Source organism: Pezoporus wallicus, unplaced genomic scaffold (genome assembly GCF_028554395.1).
Source record: "Pezoporus wallicus isolate ANWC-B61680 ecotype Strahan unplaced genomic scaffold, APGP_CSIRO_Pwel_v1 contig_4710, whole genome shotgun sequence".
NCBI classification, from domain to species: domain Eukaryota; kingdom Metazoa; phylum Chordata; class Aves; order Psittaciformes; family Psittacidae; genus Pezoporus; species Pezoporus wallicus.
In genome coordinates this window covers 635,267-652,593 of record NW_026640647.1, presented here as the reverse complement: position 1 = coordinate 652,593, position 17,327 = coordinate 635,267, and the positions used below count along the sequence as shown (strand labels likewise).

Sequence of the window (17,327 nt, the reverse complement as noted above, 5' to 3'; positions counted from 1 at the left end):
TCAGTGGGGGAGATTTTCGGAAGCTTAGCTGTCACTTTGCTAACAGATCACAAGTCAGATAATGAACTGTTTTGCCTTTTAAATACATTTGTAAGGGGAAAAAAACCCCACAGGTTAAACGTTTTCTAAGGTCACAAAGAACCAGTAACAACCTAGGAGCAGAACCTGCTTTTTTGAACTTTAACCCCTTCCCCCAGTTCTCCTTGCTTATGGAAGTAGAGGTTACTAAGATTTATGGCCAAAAGACTTGATTTTTTTTTTAAATGAATATTTAATCCACAAAACCTTCAGTTTACAGTATAAAACCCCAAAGATGTCCATTTAGAAAGCTGATAGCCAACTGTAGTCCATTTTTCTTAATTTCCGTAGCTCTCTTTCCTGAGATTTAGACAGTTTACATGTCATCTCTCCTAACAATTCCATAGGATTTGTATCTTCTTGTTCCATTTCAGTCACATCTCCTTCCTCATACAAATCATCATCTGTTTTTTCACTTTCCATTTCCACTTCATCAGCAACTTCTTCAGCACTGGAAGAAGATGATTGGAAACAACCCAATTAATGGATACTCTCACATACTATAGGAGAGGTACATTATCATGCAAATAACTAAGTAAATATTAGATTTTAGTATTTAATCTCAGGGTACTTGCAAACTGCTATACTTCTTTTGCCATCTCAGTTACAAGACATTTTTCAGGCTTTTCAGCTGTCCTCTGTTTTAAGTAAACTTAGAGAAACTATTTTTCTTTCTCCAAATATCATGCATAATGTCAGAACAGGCTGATCATTATGTAAGAAGTTATAATCTCACAGGATCAGAAACACTGGATACACTTGTAGAGGAGATAATATTTAAGAAGGCTATTCTTCCCTTTCAAATCAGAAAAGGGTTACTTGGTCTTAAAAATTTCTACAAGATCTAGCATTACTAGAAAAGGAAAAAGTTGTTTTTTAAACATAGGGAGGTGCTTGCAGTGACTGCTTCCGACTTCAAGAGTTAGACTTGCGCTGAACTAGAAAGCATTCTTGCAAAGAATTATACAGAACAGTTGCCACTTAGAACATCAATGTTAACACTATTAATTCAAATGTGTGTATATATTTTTAATCTTGTTAGGAATGACCTGCATGACAGAACAGTACTCCCCAAATCATCTAATACAAACTATTTATCACTCAAAAAATGTAAATGGTCAAACACTGATATTATACTGTCTTCTATCTATACAGTGACATATTCTTGTCGTTCTTCAAGAGCCCAATCTTACAACCCTTCTAAGTAATTTAAATGTGCACTCATGCTGTTACCCATGTCAAAGTACAAAATCTACATGCGCAAATATTTACATAGGCCCCTGAACTCCCAAATTCTTCAGTACTGAAACTACATGCAAGTTTCCATACATTCCTTGTATTAGACTTTTGCCAGTGTTTTGCTAATGTGGCAAAAAGACTTTTACTTGTGTCACCCAGTAAGAAAGCTAGCAATACTGGCCAACACAACATAGCAGAATTGACTACACTGTTATTATGACAGAATATAACATGCATCAAAAGCGATGCAAACACGGTCTTTTTCTGGATAAGCCCGGGGAGTGTAAACCATCTTCTCTCTGGTCTCTTGAAATTCAGGATGGCCGCTAACACAGTGACACATTTTCATCTCCGATTCAGTAGAGTTTCATTAGACTTTTATAGATTGCACAAAGAATGCAAGCATTTAATTGGCTTCAGTCTAAGCGACAAGATATTAATCCTAATACAAGACTATAGTCATAACCCTTGTGCCTGCATTCATTTTTTAGCAGCATGCATGAATCTCAGAGGAGCAAGCTACAATACATTCTAAGTACCTATCAAACTTCTCCATTCAACTGGGATTAATGCACTATAAGACAATCTTAGCTGTATTCACAGTATACACTATGAAGTGGAGTGTACACTACACAGTACACACTCAGATTGTGTTGTTTGTTGATTTTGTAGTGATGAGGCATTGGAACAGGCTGCCCAGGGCAGTGGTGTAATCACCATCTCTGGAAGTGTTCAGAAACAGCATAGATGAGGCCCTTAGTGATATAGTTTAGTGGTGGCCTTGGCAGTCCTGTGGTAATGGTTGGACTTAATGATGTAAAGGATTTTGCAACTGAGTTGAGTCTATGATTTTAATTAGGAATGAAATTTGAGTTCTAAACAAACTGTTAAGATTAAATTTAAGGACTAACCTCTTGCTCTATCTAGAAACCAAAACTAAGAATCATGCAGAAAGTTATATCAAAGTTGAGAATCTGACATTTATCTTAAATAGCACTAAAAACATTAAATCCCTGGAATAATGTTAAATTCATACAGAACATTTGAGTATCAAAGGCAAACATTTTGCATACAAGCCCATTATGCCAAAGAACAGTAAAAATAACAGCAAAGAACCAACAGACTACACAGCCACTCTGCATCTCTCCCCAAATTTCAGTTATTTTAAAAAACACCTTGCCACAATCAAGTGATAAGCTAACTTATGTCAACAGAAGAATGAAGAGTGTTGGAAAACTGCTTTTACGCTTTAAACAAAGATGTACATAATTTAAAATAACTTCAATAACTAGGGAGAGTTCTTCCATTTTTCTTACCTTTTGTTCTCTTTGGAGATGAGCAATGAACTAATAAATATAGGACACAGGAAAGAAGCAGATGGCAGAACATGTGCTGGAGTATGCAAAAGCTGAAAAATAAAACAGAAGCTTTATGAAAGCTTTTGTCGTGATTTTGCTCATACACTTACTTAATTACTCTTACCTCTTTGACAGCAGGTGAATCTTGCTCATGCTTGTTATGAACAATTAGTTTTCTAAGGTCTGTATCCTCTTGTGATTGCCGACATCTGTGCTTTCCCAGTAGCAAACTAAATGGGGTCACAGGAAGACTTTCTTCTGTTGCCAGCTTGAAAAAGGTGAAAGTTTTAATTACACTTTTAGTGTCACAAATCTATCTCGTTTTGAGTTATCGAAATTCAGAACCAACTGAGGTGACAAAATTTGACTCAACTGAGCCATATGGCTCTTTGTACTCATTCTCTGGCAGACATCCTGAGAGAATCCTACACAGAGGTAGTAAAACCTTCCAGGATTTGTGGTTCAAGAACACCAGATTTAGTTGGTTGATGTACCAATTAACTTCCAAATACTGAAACTGGTGCATGTGCCAGAAACACTAAGTATGGCTTTCAGATTCCACTTATGACTAAAAGATCATTTACACCCCAGCATCATCTGCTGAGCAACTTAATTCCATAACTGGAAGCATTTTCCTAGCTCAATAAACCTTGAGTACTGAGTTACTTCCCCACCCTCCAAAGAAAGTGATTGTTTGTACCCACATACCCACTGGAATTTGTATTAGAAAGTTATTAACCTATATGTTGATCTATTTTATCTAACCAAACAAATCAATCAAGTGCTGCTGTTTTGTTCTGTTCAATGGATACGAAACACTTTTCTTCAAATGAATTTAAAGGACTGAATTTCCCATGATACTTCTCCACAGAAGTACGAACTGAAACGTAATTTTGAAATTCCTTCTCACTGATACTGACAACTGTTCATCCTCATTAGACTGTGCAGCTCAAGCTACACTCAAGGTTCCAAGTGTTAAAGAAACCAAGTGAAGAGCTTATTCAAATATCAAGTGGTTTTGCTTCATTTCTGTGAATCCCTTTAGGAAAGTATAACTTTTTTTGTTCAGGGAAAACAAGGGAAGGTGAGAGCAGCTCACTAATACTTCCTTTTACTTTTTAAAAGGATTTTTACCTTTTTAAAGAACAGCAATTCTGTCAAAAAATAAGCAAATACAGATGACTGCCCCTTCAGCCAAGTGCCTATAACCCCATCTAAGGATCTGGTGTGCATTTTGATGACAGAAGGTAATTTGAATCTGATAAACAAACCAGCAGAATTCTGAACTGCTCTGTACATCTCTGTCAGAGCTTCTGTAAGAGGTACCTGTTTGCTGGATGGTGTGAGCCTTTCTTCTAGAGACCTTGTGCTAAGCGTCAAAAGCTCCTAAAATACACAACAAAGTAGCAGAGTTATAGTATGTGAAACTGCTTTTGTTATTCCCATACCTTGCCTGTGGAAGCTTTCAACTGGTTCAAAAGCTTTTGTCAGTCAAGTGGAAGAGGGCAGCAGGTATCTTCTTCTTTATTTTATAAAGAAATGCAAAGGAAGCAGGAACAGACACAGAGGCTCTGTATTCATTTTTTTGGGAAAGCAAATAAAAAATTCCCCACCCATCCAAAAATTACAGGAAAAATTGAATATCATATGAAACATTTCGATAATCAGCAATACAGCTTTAGGTGACTGTTGAAGTTAAACAGCATAGGCAATGTTCCCAAAATATCTAGTTTCGTGGATGAATGACATAGTAGAAAAACAGTTGAAAGCTTTTAATAACGAACAAAGCATGGCTTACACTGCCCAGAAATTACAAAAAGAAACTCTTACACTCAACAGAGCAGAACTCTGAATCGGTATCAATCCACATTCAGGAAAATACTTCTTCCCCAAGAACCACCTGCCCATCACTATTTCTTACTTGCGTATCCGTAAGGAAAAATAGTTGGGAACTTCTTAGCCAAAGGTATTTTTCTGAGCCAGTCATTTCAGGTTCATCTCTTGGAACAAAGGCAGCAAGCAGGATCTTCTCTTTACAAAGGTTTCGCTGGATATAGACTGGCCGTGGCTCATTTGGTTTAAACACAAACACTGTAAAAAACCAAGAACACCTTCTCTTTAAATCATGACATTTTGCCTTCCTGAATAGCTGTGAAAGCCCTGTGTACCATTGCCAGTAAGGGCTGGGCAAGATTGCCTTTAAGCACTAGTTTGCAAGAATTATAACTGGATAACCTCACTACATAATAGAACGTGGCTTTCACAGTATTTCAATCCAGAGAACATATTTGGAAATTAATGTTTTTGTAGAACAGTAGCTCTAGGAAGCATAATCATAATTTAGAGTTAAAGCTCTAAAATGTGGCGATTTTCCAAAATTCAACCAGTTTTCTATTTATAGGAGAGGGTCAAGAACATTCCAGATCCTCACCCAGAGAGCATGGTTGATTGTGTGCTATATCCTGCACCAGGAACTAACTGTTAGAAGATGGAAAGCCAACATACTTGACTTGACTGCTGCTGTCAGACATGGCTCAGCTTCCCCCAGGTGCAAACACAGACTCAAGTTTGTCTTATGGCTTTCATGGGGCTGAATTCCAGGAAAACCTTTTCTAGAAATTATGCTTTCATAGCTTTAAATTCCACTGACTCTTACTTGTCAAAGAAGCCCATGTACTTACAGCTGGATTCTTTGGAAAGCCACGAGACAGCAGCAATATGTTCTGACAGGGTATCAGGTTGCAGAACTAAGACGTTGAGGTGGGCACTCCATTCCACTGAAAAGCAAACACAGCAGCAGCCAGAAATGAAGAAGTGGCATTCACTTCTATCCCACTACTTTGCCACACAGAAGGTTAAATGGGAATGACACGCAGGGTCGTTACCTCTGGAAAAGGCACGCAACTTCATTTATTCCTAAGTGGATTAAAATACACAAATACTATCAACATCTACGCTACCATGAAATACTACCTATTGTTGTGTTATCCATCATCTAACTTAGAATTTACTCTGCACATCGCACAAGGTGCATATATGCTAGACAGGATACTATCTTGCCTGAAATATGAAAATTACTATATTTCCATAGGACATTTTGTAGGGGGTCAATCTGGAATCAAACTAGAATTGTTTTAAGGTTTCATAGTAAATTCAGGTGTTAAATGTTACCACACTAGCAAACATTTAAGCTGATCTTACATGCACAAGTGAGCAGGTTCCAGCAACACAGAAAGCCATGATCAGTGGCACCAATAAGGTACTTGGAACATGTTAGTCTCCCAAAGCAGATGTTCCTACAGAAGTAAAAAGTCAAAACAAGTTAGTGACCTTCAGACTTCATCTGTTTCTCTATGTAGTGATGACTCACAAGTCACAAACATTCTGTTAAGATTTAGTTCTGATATTTAATTTACAAGTTTGCTTTTTGCTTTCATCTCTAGTGGCATAAAACTTCACACAGAGCCACCAGATAGGTCTGGAAGATTTAAAAGTATGCATAAATCTACAACAATTATATATTCCTACAACATTCCAAACTCAAGGCGTGATTTTAAGCTCTTAGACAAGTTTCAAACCCTTAAGTAATAGTAAGTGTTCACACTGGGACTGGAAAATAAATTCCATGCTTAAAGAATTCCTACCATTGCTCTAAGCACTAGAGAAGAAAGGCAGTAGAAGTTATTCTTATAGGCTGCTCCAATTGAAGACAGTGTGTGATTTGTTTTCACTTATTTTAATTTCCCATTCTCTTGTTTGACAGCAATACAACAGCCTTCTAATTTCTAATGCTATAGAAAGTTTTCAAAAACACTGATAAGGGTTGTAATTTCTGTATTAAAACATAACCCTTTAAAGTTATGCAATTAATACAGTCCCAGAGTAATTTATTTCCTTTTAATACAGCATATAATAAAGGCTACAACAAAAGGAGAAGCTGGCCTGGGAAAAGCTTGCCAGTGTACCAAGCTGTCAAGAGAAGTTTTCACCATAGATGCAGTAAAGGTGTGACTTACATGCCTGCCACAATTTTCCTGAACACCAGTTTCAGAATCATGTTTCTCAATTTCAAATCTTAGAGGGCCAGTAGAAACAAAACACACTTGATCATGCAAAAGAAAAGATTACAAGCATACACACACAAACATGGAAGTGAGAAATCTCTCTATCTTTCTATGATTCTTTGTGTCACAGTCTTTAAAACATTGTGACTACACAACATTTTGCTTTCCATTTTAAGTGGTTCCTGGAAGCTGGTATATAAAATACAGAAGCAGAAATGATTATGAGAAGCAAGTTTCAGAAGCAGGTAGAAAAAAACCTCTGCACTAAAAGAGAATGCTAATAGAAGGTTTGTAGCATCTTCCTTTTCCAGGAATTGTTTAGATACAGAGATCTAGCAGACAGATTAAGTAGATGAACCTGTGAGGTCACCTACTGTCCTATTATTTCAAGGTTATTTTAAGAAAAATGGTACTTTACCTGGATCAGAAACTGCTGAATTTTAGTACAGTCCAGGAAGCTCAATATTAAGGTTGTCCTATTCTTCAAGTCTGTTTTTTATCTCTACCATCAACCTATGCCATTCCTCATTATCCTTACACAATAGAACAACATCTAGACCTTCAGGATGTTTTTTATCATGACAGCACACAATGGAGCATGCTGAGAGAGTCTGCCAGGCAAACGTGGCTTTTCCCACAGAGGTTAGAAAGGATCAAGAAATCTATTTTATAATACAGATAACCAGGTCAATATACCTTTATGGTTTATCAATATAACTACTGTTTTTATGCATGCATGCATGAATAAAGAACAAATTTCTTATACTTTTTCAGTACTTTGATTCATCCCTAGATTAATGGGGAAAAAGGGCTATTAACACACTCCTGTTACGCGCGCAGTGACACGTATTTGAGTAAGCGAGGTACAGAAGTCACAAGAAAATAAAAAGATGGAACTGCGAAACTTGATCTTACTATTTTTGACAGTATGTTACCCGCCACCTAGAAGCCATTTTAGAGTCTTTTCTATATATGAACTTAAGACTGTTAAATTCAATGATTAGATGAACATACAGGAGATCTCGGGCTGCTATGAATTGATTCTTTCTGTTCCGAGAGTTCAAGACATAAAAAAATAGATGATAAATATACCTTATTTTTCCAGGTGGATGGCAAAACGTACACTTAAGTTCCCAAGTAACTGAATCCCACACAGTGACAATTTCTTCAAAGCTAACAGCAAGCAAAGAGCCATCTTCTGAGAAACAGCAGTTTGTGGCTTGGTAGTTGTGGTAGCTGCCTACAAAGTCACAGCTCCAGCTCACACTCTGCTGTGCTGCATTGAGCAAACAAGGTAGTTAATTCAATTTTATACATGAAGAAAGAAGAATTCAAGTATTAGAGCTGCAAAATAATCTCAAGAGGAAGACAGATTTGTTTCAGAAGTCTTACATTTTTGAAGAGAACAGAGATTCTGTATTATTCTAGTACATGAAACATCTAGGTTTTTCATTTGTCCTCAGTTTTGCATTCAAACAATGAATCCTGAGACTGACATGGTACAATATTCATGTTTACTTTGCCAACTACATTAACTGGGTTCTCAAACACACAGATGTTAGATAAAAGGAAAAAAGATACTGAAGGAGATTCAACATTTAGTGTTCTGAAACATACTGTTCTTTTAAACTGTAGCAAGAACACAAGCATTACTAAAAATCTGAATACAGGATGCATTTGAGTCCAGCAAAGCTCACAGTTCATTTACATGAAGTCTGAGGATCACAGTGGCCCATCAGCATGGTCAGCTTTGTATTGGTTAACCAGTATACCCCACTGGGATACCTGCCCCAATGCTGATAATAACCATCAAATAAACAGCAAAGTGATGTACTTACCACATAACATACACTTCCGAGTATAAATAAATTCATACAACATGCTTTTAAAACATGAATAAGATGAGGAAAGAAAGGAAAATAAATTCACCCTATGCTAGGATACCCTTTATATAATGACGAGTTGATGACTGAAAGACCTGCCTGTAAAAAAGGAGCCAGAAACAGTTCACTACTTTAAAATGCATGGCACCATCTAGAGGCAGACTGAGAGATCTGCTGCAGTTAAAAACATCCCAGGGTGTTCTACTTTGAAGTGATGAGTTTACTAACAGAAACTGCAGCACATTGAATCTTTCTACCTGAGCATTCTCTGCTCTGTCCCTGATGGGCAAATACACCACAGAAGCCAGCACTAATTTCTACTTTTACACTTTTAAACAATCAACAGAGGCTGCCTTTCCCTTCTGCAGCAAGTTCAGGAAGGCCTTTGCTATTTCAGGAACCTCCACATCAATCCATAGAACTACAAAACTATGACAGAACTCTTGTTACATAGGATCCTCAGGAGAACACGATACTTCATGCAACTGCAGAAATAGGTAAAAACATGGGACGCAAGGCCCTAGTTCTGACAGGATGAAGTTAGGGTAAGAATTTCTATAGCATGTCACAAGATGACAAGCATGTGACAATACTTACCTTCTGGATCAGTGTCTTCTACCGTCACCCAGACTTTAAACACACAGTCTCTGCCAGCTGTTACCAGTATCGGAGAGTCGTGACATTCATCCATGTCACGAAAGCACATGTCTGTTATGTGGTCCTCATGGGGCGTATTTACCCTAGTATTCAGCTTAAAGCTATAGGAAAAAAAAACAGAAGCTGCCATTTTATTTCATTTTGGAACTTGGGAAAGATTTCAGTTTAAGGTGATTCTGAAAGGGGCAGGGAAAAAAGGAATCAAAGCAAATTCTGTCTAATTAGGTAGCTAAATGGTATTGCATTTACAGATCACATTTCCCTAATCACCTCCACACAGCAAGAGCGGTTGTGGCCCAGCACTAAGAAGGGATTATCACTAAGCAAGCATATTTCTCAAATATTCAGCCTGAGCTCTGGGCAGTCTTTCTAGTACTTAGAACATCAGTCACGTATCTGCTACACAAATCAACTTTGTTTTGCTTTGTTTCTTCTTTAAGAAAATAATGACTTATAGTAAAAATATATAATTTTTTAGTAAGAAAATAAGGGAAAGTGTATGAGCCAGATGCATATGTTAGCTAAAGAAAAAAATCAACTATAAAATCATAATCATCTGTACCCTAGAAGGACTAATCAATTCATGATGGATTAGACAGAGGCTGGAAAACTGAACAAGCTATAGAAACCTTTCCTTCAAGGCCATGGCCATTTTTAATACCAAGAAAATATGTGAATTTAAGTCCCATGGTTAAAACAGCTTGTCTGATTACTGTAAGTGAATCAGACTGAGAGCAATGATTTTTGATCTGTATTTATGTCAACTTTGTGTTGTTTCAGATGCATGTAGCATGCATGGTAAACTCTCCCTAGGGTACTCCTAGTTTTTTATCTGGAAAAACTGCCTTTGCAAGATAAAGCCTGTGCAGAATTTGTGTAATACTTAAGATCTTGACACCTAGAAGGCCAGTTTTATTATCATTACCTTTGTGTTTCTTCATCATAGAACCACAGCTTCAACTGTAGCTCGGGGTCAGCTGCTTCTTCTCTCTCTTCCACTGTTGCCAGCCACTTGCCTCGGGCACTAAATGCAACCTTGACCAAGTCAACTTGCTTTAAACCTGCCTGGTGAATGTATTGTCGCTGAACAATATCCAGCTGCAAAACAAAAAGGCCAAAATTAAATTTCAAAATTCAAGTATAGATTTAAAGGTATCATTTATAAAACCATGGGAAAACGATGTTCTGAAAGCACCAATTAGAACTGACTGGCTCTGGCATACAAAAATAATGTGGGGAAAGTATAATTAGGGCATGTAACATTCCACAAGAATTCTACGGATTCTTATGGAATTTCCTTGTAGGAAAGGATGAAAAAAAAAAAAAATTGGGGGGATTTAACCTAGAATTTCTTGACATTTAACACACTGTATGTATTTATTCAACTATCAACATTTAGCTATGCTTCACAAGTATAAGGATCTTGTGATAAAGCTGAAAAAAACTTGGAATCCAGTCTCACAGTATAGCTGCTGGCTTTTGTCCCATTTGCCATATTAAGTCCCCAGATAAGTTCTGATACATGACTTATTTAAGTTAAAGTTTTAGTATAAGCCCATCCAACTTACACTGAACAGCTGCTGATCACTTTGGAGAGAATAGAACTGCAAGTGGCCAGGCTCTCCATTCAGCACCAAAGCTTTGGTTCTAGGATCAACCACCAGACCAGTCTTCACATCTATACCTAGAAACAAAAAGATGACAAGTTACCCAAGATGGAAAGTGAGACATTCTGCCTCCAAAGTGGAAGGCAAATTTTATTGCACTTACTTTTTATTAGCCCCTGAATACTCTTGGAAAATCTGAGGTTGCTGTTGATAATTGTAATTCCTGAAAGGAAAAGCAGAGAAGGTGTTGTGATAAACTTCTGCAATATAACCACATCTCATGGTTGGGCAGGGACCTTAACCAGCTGTACTTAATCCTATAAATGTGTCTTTTCTCTATCTATGACAACCCTACACCAAGATGGACAGCGAAGTTACAGCAGTCACCAGGCACATTCACAAAACTAATGAAAGAGCAAAAGATCACTTAAAGCATTTGTTCTTTCAGATCAATACTGAATTTTTATGTAGTATCTAGTTAATTCATCTGAAATTAACAAAATAAAGCTCAAAGATTTGCATTCCATTTTGCATTAAGCAACACATAAAATACGTTTTGGCTTACTGTTGTCTCTATGCAAGGTGCAACAGAGAGAGCCATCAGATGACACGGAGATGTACTCAATAGGAGATCCCAAACGAGGAAGGAAATCCTTCCGACAGTCTGATTCATTGTGCCACAGAACTAGAACAGATTCAACTCCACCACTCAGCAAGCTGGTTCCTTTTCCAGAAATAAAAATACAGTTACATGTTTTGGTTAAAAAACGTATTATTAGCATACATGTTTACAATGACAAACAAGTCTCTAGAAAGCCTTTCCTAAACTGTCATGAACAAAGCAATTATTTCTCATATTGAGCCTGGGCACAAAGATAAGTTTCTCATCATCCCACGTCAAATTGCTACAGAAACTTGGAAGAAGTAACAAGAATTTGTGCTAAAATTTAATCTGTTTTGGGAGTAGTAGATCCTATTACTGTCTGAATCAGCTGAATTATTTGCGCTAGAACATAGCTGAATTGTCCTCCTTCTAACAAAAGTACTTAGCAGTAAGAAATGCTCTAAGGAGAACAGCTCAGGTCGCATAGTTCAGATAAAAGTTAACTGTATTTTTGCCACTAGGTCTGAGCTCAGACAAGACTGGCTTGTTTTATTTGGAGGCAAACAAGCCTCTGGGAAGAACTCATCAGTGGGGGTAAAAGAGATAAGAGGAGGGGTTGGATTTCACATTCGAAGAGAGAAGGCAGATATTTGATATTATGAATGCCAGTCAAAATATATAACAAGAACTGCCTCCTTTTTCATTTCAGATCCTTCCTGGACATATTTGAAGTTCTAGATACTACTTCCTTAATAGACAAACTTGAACTTCTATTGATTTTTCCCTCCCTGCTGCAACTCTGACTTCAAGAGCATTGGTTTGCTTGTTTTTTGGTTTTTTTTTTTTTTTTACTCACCCTCCACAGAATAAGCTAGATCCATGACAATATCATGATGCCAGTGCAGTGTGGAAAACGTGTACTCTTTCTTGTGGTAGAAATTCCTCCTGTGTGGGGAGAAACAGAACAATTCTTTAAGCACATCAACAGAGCAAATGAAAGGAAATACTTAAGTATATCACCCCCTCCTCTAACTTCTAGACTAGGGTTTCTTGTATGCTCAAGTGATGCAAAGGGAGGGAAAGAACAGTGCCAGCAGGTTTTCAGCACCTTCCTGGTGCACACTGCATACCTTAGACATACTCAGCAATTCAGCAGTGGGGAGGAACTTGGCAAGCGTATTGTTCTTATCCATGCAATTCTGCTAGTGTGCTGTCCCTAGGCCTCTATGTGCCCATAAAGAGTTATTTCAGCTGTTTCTGCATTACCTTTTTCAAATACAGTTTAGATTCATGGAGCAAAGGAGTTATTTTCCCATATGATATTAAACTGAAGCTGTACCTTGAAGTCAGTGTGTCAGTACTGCAGCTTCACAGAGCTTTGCCATTCAGTGCTCATTATGACTTCTGAAAATGGCAATGCTATGTGTGAATCAGACTGCTTTGCTCAGGTTTCACTTAATTCTTATGATCACATCAGTTTATGGGGTACATAGTTGAACCAAAACATGCATACCAGAGGCGAATCTTTCCATCAGCATGGCCCGTTGCGATACAATCCTCTGTAGGATGACATGCTATGCAAGTGAACTGACTGCTTCTATTTTTTGTCTTCGTTGTATTTACAGAAAACCTTCAAGAGTTTAGAAAGTAACTTTAATTATATTAGGGTAAACAAAGCTTCAAAAGGATCACCTAATGCACACACAAATAATTCTGACTAGCAAAACCACACATCTCCAAGTTGTTATCGTCACATGCACTCTCAAAAAACGTGACATATTTTTCTCTTTATTTCATTAGTTTTTTGCTTTCAATCAAGCTGAAAGATTTGTCTCTCCTTTTCTCTCCTTCTCCATCCCCACCTCCCCTTTCTCCGTGACCAAACTACGTCACTTGTTTCAGTCCAGCATCAGCCTAAGCATTTATATGAAAAAAATACATGCCTGAGCTAAAAAGCTAAGCTGCTATTGTAGCACCTCACTGTCTGCCTCTACAGGAGGCTTCTTACATAGTGACTATACCCCCTCCAGCATAAAATCAAATGGCTGCTGATAAATGTAAACTAATGTGTGCCCGCATCACCAGTTAAGAGACATTTATGATGTATCTCACTGAATCAATACCCGACACTTTCATTCTTACCTGTTCAACTGCTTCTGTTTAAAAAAATAAACTTGGAGATTAGCCTCCTTTACTGCTGCCACATATTGACCCTGTTATAGTAAAACAACAACTTAGGACATAGTTTGTGTTCTGACACATGAAAGAAAAAAATCATATTACAAAATATTTATAATTGAAGATAATATATAAGCTGATGTTAAGTAAATATTTTCCTATTTTAACTATCATTTTAATAATAGAAAGCGTAGGTCTGACATACTCATTTAACTTCAGTTTTGTTTCTGTGCTGCTGTGCTTGTATAAAAGCATAACAGCATATAATTCATTTGAGAGGCAAAAAAACCCAAACCCAACCAACACCCAAGAGAAGAAAAAAAAACCCAAAAGGTGAATATACTTCTCTTCCAAATGCAAGATGCTTTGGTGATGCACCCACACCATCCAAAACCACTGACAATTCCTTGGCTTCCACATCTTGGCCTGCTGTTTTTGTCAGCTTAACTGAGACCAGCTGGAATGCATCTGAGCAAAGAAAAATCTGTTATCAAAAGGCTTTTATGAACAAGTTTATGTATGTCCCTTACAAACGAGCTTTACACCCTTTCCACCTTAAAACTAACATGAAGTGGTAAATGCTCCATCCCTGGCAGTGTTCAAGGCTAGGCGGGACAGAGCCTTGGGCGACACTGTCTAGGGTAAGGAGTTCCTGCCCATGGCAGGGTGTTGGAACTGGATGAGCTTAAGGTCCTTTCCAACTCAAACCATTCTATGGTTCTATGACAGTATCTTCCAACATTTTTTATAAGTGTGAAAAAGCTTTTAATACCTTTCAAAATTAACTTCCAGGTATTTTGGTTGAAACAATAATATCAAAGATTGAGGACCAGCTAGTGAATACCAGTGCAACTGTAAGCAAAACCCAAGCAAAGTTACATAGAATTTGCTCTTGGTTTGAAGTAACATTTGTAGCAATACAGTTAAGAGTAAAGTCATGCTATATTCATATTTATGTTGGAAAAAATTTAAGGAATAAATTTTCTAGGCATGCTGTTAAATATGACAAGTTATCTATGTTAATGCTGCTTAAGGTGGGTGAACAGTCACAAGCACTGCAGCATACCCTGTACCATGGTCAATATTGCTTAAAGATTTACTTCACCTACAACATATGCATGCAGTATGTGTGTCAAAATAAGCACTCTTTTAGACAAATGTTAGAAAGCAGGTATCACAGAATGAACAAAGCAAAAAAGGTACAAAATGCAGGACTGCAGACATCTGGCACAGGACTTAGAAATACTTTTAAAAATAAGCCATTAAAGCATGTTCTTGCAGCATACCATTCACTGACATGACAGCAGCTTAAGACACAGAATGACAAGGATGATGCTAATCATACTGTACCTCTTTCACCACTCTTTGGAATTACTACAAATACTGAATCCTCAGAACTAGGAAGTGCATACAGTGCCAGAAGTTTGGATCCTACACTGAAAGTCTGAAGAAAAAGAAGATGAGGAGATCAACAATTACGACATTTGTGTACTGTTTTCAATACTGAAAACACGCGTTCTTTAATGAAACTGATGCATTAAAATTCTCAATTCTACAATAAATGAGAAGACCTTTATTCTAAGAAGGACTAATACAAATGTTAAAACAGTACTAAAAATACAAGACATCAGATTTACTGAAAAACCTGAAGGTACCTTACGCCTAATACAAAGTAGAAGGTCCACCTATAGGAAAGTGCCTCTCTTTAGCAGAAAACGTGAGCAAAGGGACAGTCAGCAGCACACATTTTCAAGCCATCATATCAGTTCCTATTGGCATATCACGAACTGCAGCACACTCCTCAAGAGCTACACTGGACTCTGAACTGCAGCAAGGGGCAAAGTTACATGTCAGTACGTATCCCACCTTTTCTCCCAAAAAAAAGATTCTGCATCATCATGAATTTCTGCAGGGACACACACAATTACCACATTCTATCATGCTATAGACAGACAGTTTTCAGGCTGTTTTAATGGCAGAACAGCACACCTCAGACTGATTTGTGCCCATTTGTAGTAACAGCTGCAGAAATCCTTATTCTGGGTCTGACATGTACTCAACAAGAATGACTGAACATACTTTAATGGGAATGCCATCCATGAAGTCCCACAGCTTAATGCTGCCATCAAGAGAAGAAGAATAGAGCTGAGGGAAAAAAAAAAAAAAAAAATATATCAAAGCCAGCTTTTACATAAAATCACAGCTTAAAAGTTGATCAATGGAACTGATTCCAAGTGACTGAATCACCAAAAATGCAGGAATACAGGACACAGACCAGCTCTGTGCTATCTTCAAAGAAAGCACAATGGAAATACAACATTATTATTCCGGTATGAAACATACATTTTCACCAAATGTAAATGAACCAACAAATATTTATGCTTAAACACTTGATACTAATAGTGTACACACAGATATCCATTATGTGAACAAGTACTAATCTTTGCATCAGATTTTACATACATAGTGTGCAATCCATCTGGGCAACTGTATCTTTTTTTTTTGCGTGTAACACCAAAAAACCCCAAGCACGCTGAGAGCCAGGGCACGAGAAGCAGCGCACAGGGGGAAGCAGCAGCGCACAGGGAAGGCAGGCTGCCAGTAGAGAGCCACTGGGCAAATTAAAGGCATTAAGTCCTATCTGCATCTGTATCGGCAGATGCAGAGGTTCAAACACCAACCACAGTAAATGTTACCGATTTTCTTGCATGCTTCTTCCCCCCCTTAAATCAGCAAAATGAAAACCCGGAAATTTTGCCGATATTTCCATTTTGCCGTTGCTCCCTTCAACCAGTGTAACCCATACGATATTTCACTTTTCTGTTTGTAGAAAACAGCCTTAAGGCTTGCCCTTCCAGCTATAAACAGTAGCTGAACAACGCTCTACTCGCTCCCAACCCTTTCTCAAATTCCAGCCAGCCCCCAGACACCCCGCAGCGGCACTTAGGTTCGGCCAAGGAGAAGGAGCACCCCTCCAGCCAAACCCTCCTTCCCCCCAAGACCTGCATGTGGTTGTGCGGGTTGAGCTGGATGCCCGTCACCAGGTCGGCATGGCCGCCCATCAGCCGCAGCGTCTCCTCAGTAGCCACGCTGTACATCTTCACGAAGTCGCCGGAGGCACACAGCAGGTACCTGAAGCGTGGAGGCGGGGGGGAAGCAACGCCGTTAACCCGCACCCCCGGGAGTGGCCAGGCCGCAGTGGCACCAGCGGGCAGCCGTCACCGCGGCAGAGCTTAGGAGCACATCCCCCGCCCCTAACGGTAGAAGCCCAGGTCCCAGCCCCACTTACTTGGAATCGGAGGAGAAAACGGCCCTGGCGCGGTGGATGGTGCCACCGCCACAGCGCACCACGCGCAGCGCAGCCGGCGCCACCATCTTGGCCAGGCAGAATTCCGACTTTTCCCCCGCCCCGCCCCGCCCTCCTCCGGTGCCCAGCCGCGACACTGAGTTCCGCTCGACCCTGGCATGGCGGCCGGGGTGGTGTCGCGCCGCCGCCGATTGGCTCCTTGGCTGTGATGTATAAGTGGCGGGCTGATCGTGCAGCCGCGTGGCTCCACGGGGCGGTCTGTCGTTCGGAGTCGGCAGCGCAACAGCCGCGTGTCCCGTATGCCGCGGGGAGAGCCCACCCGGTGCTGCCGCTGCCCGCGGGGAGAACCCGG

At 39.0% G+C, this 17,327-nt stretch overlaps 1 protein-coding gene across 1 annotated transcript; it reads right to left on the bottom strand.

Annotated features, from left to right (window-relative positions):
• Positions 1-251: 251 nt before the first annotated feature.
• WDR75 (WD repeat domain 75) lies at positions 252-17,077 on the bottom strand. Its single transcript, XM_057419815.1, has 21 exons — positions 16,958-17,077; positions 16,671-16,800; positions 15,748-15,813; positions 15,019-15,112; positions 14,012-14,136; positions 13,633-13,703; positions 13,004-13,120; positions 12,347-12,435; positions 11,452-11,610; positions 11,050-11,109; positions 10,848-10,963; positions 10,205-10,377; positions 9,220-9,380; positions 7,832-8,015; positions 5,877-5,971; positions 5,357-5,452; positions 4,597-4,766; positions 4,002-4,061; positions 2,800-2,943; positions 2,634-2,725; positions 252-529 (listed from the first exon to the last, which is right to left on the bottom strand). Exons 1-21 carry the CDS (start codon positions 17,041-17,043, stop codon positions 322-324), a joined length of 2,496 nt encoding a protein of 831 aa, XP_057275798.1. The 5' UTR covers positions 17,044-17,077; the 3' UTR covers positions 252-321.
• Positions 17,078-17,327: the final 250 nt, after the last annotated feature.

Excerpts from the sequence above, each read along its gene's own strand:
- WDR75 (XM_057419815.1), bottom strand. The coding sequence starts at position 17,043 with ATGGTGGCGCCGGCTGCGCTGCGCGTGGTGCGCTGTGGCGGTGGCACC. Across the intron at positions 12,436-13,003 it reads GATGGAAAGATTCGCCTCTG|GAGGAATTTCTACCACAAGA; the intron begins GTATGCATGTTT and ends CTCCCCACACAG. Across the intron at positions 11,110-11,451 it reads CACCTTGCATAGAGACAACA|GAATTACAATTATCAACAGC; the intron begins GTAAGCCAAAAC and ends TTTTCCTTTCAG.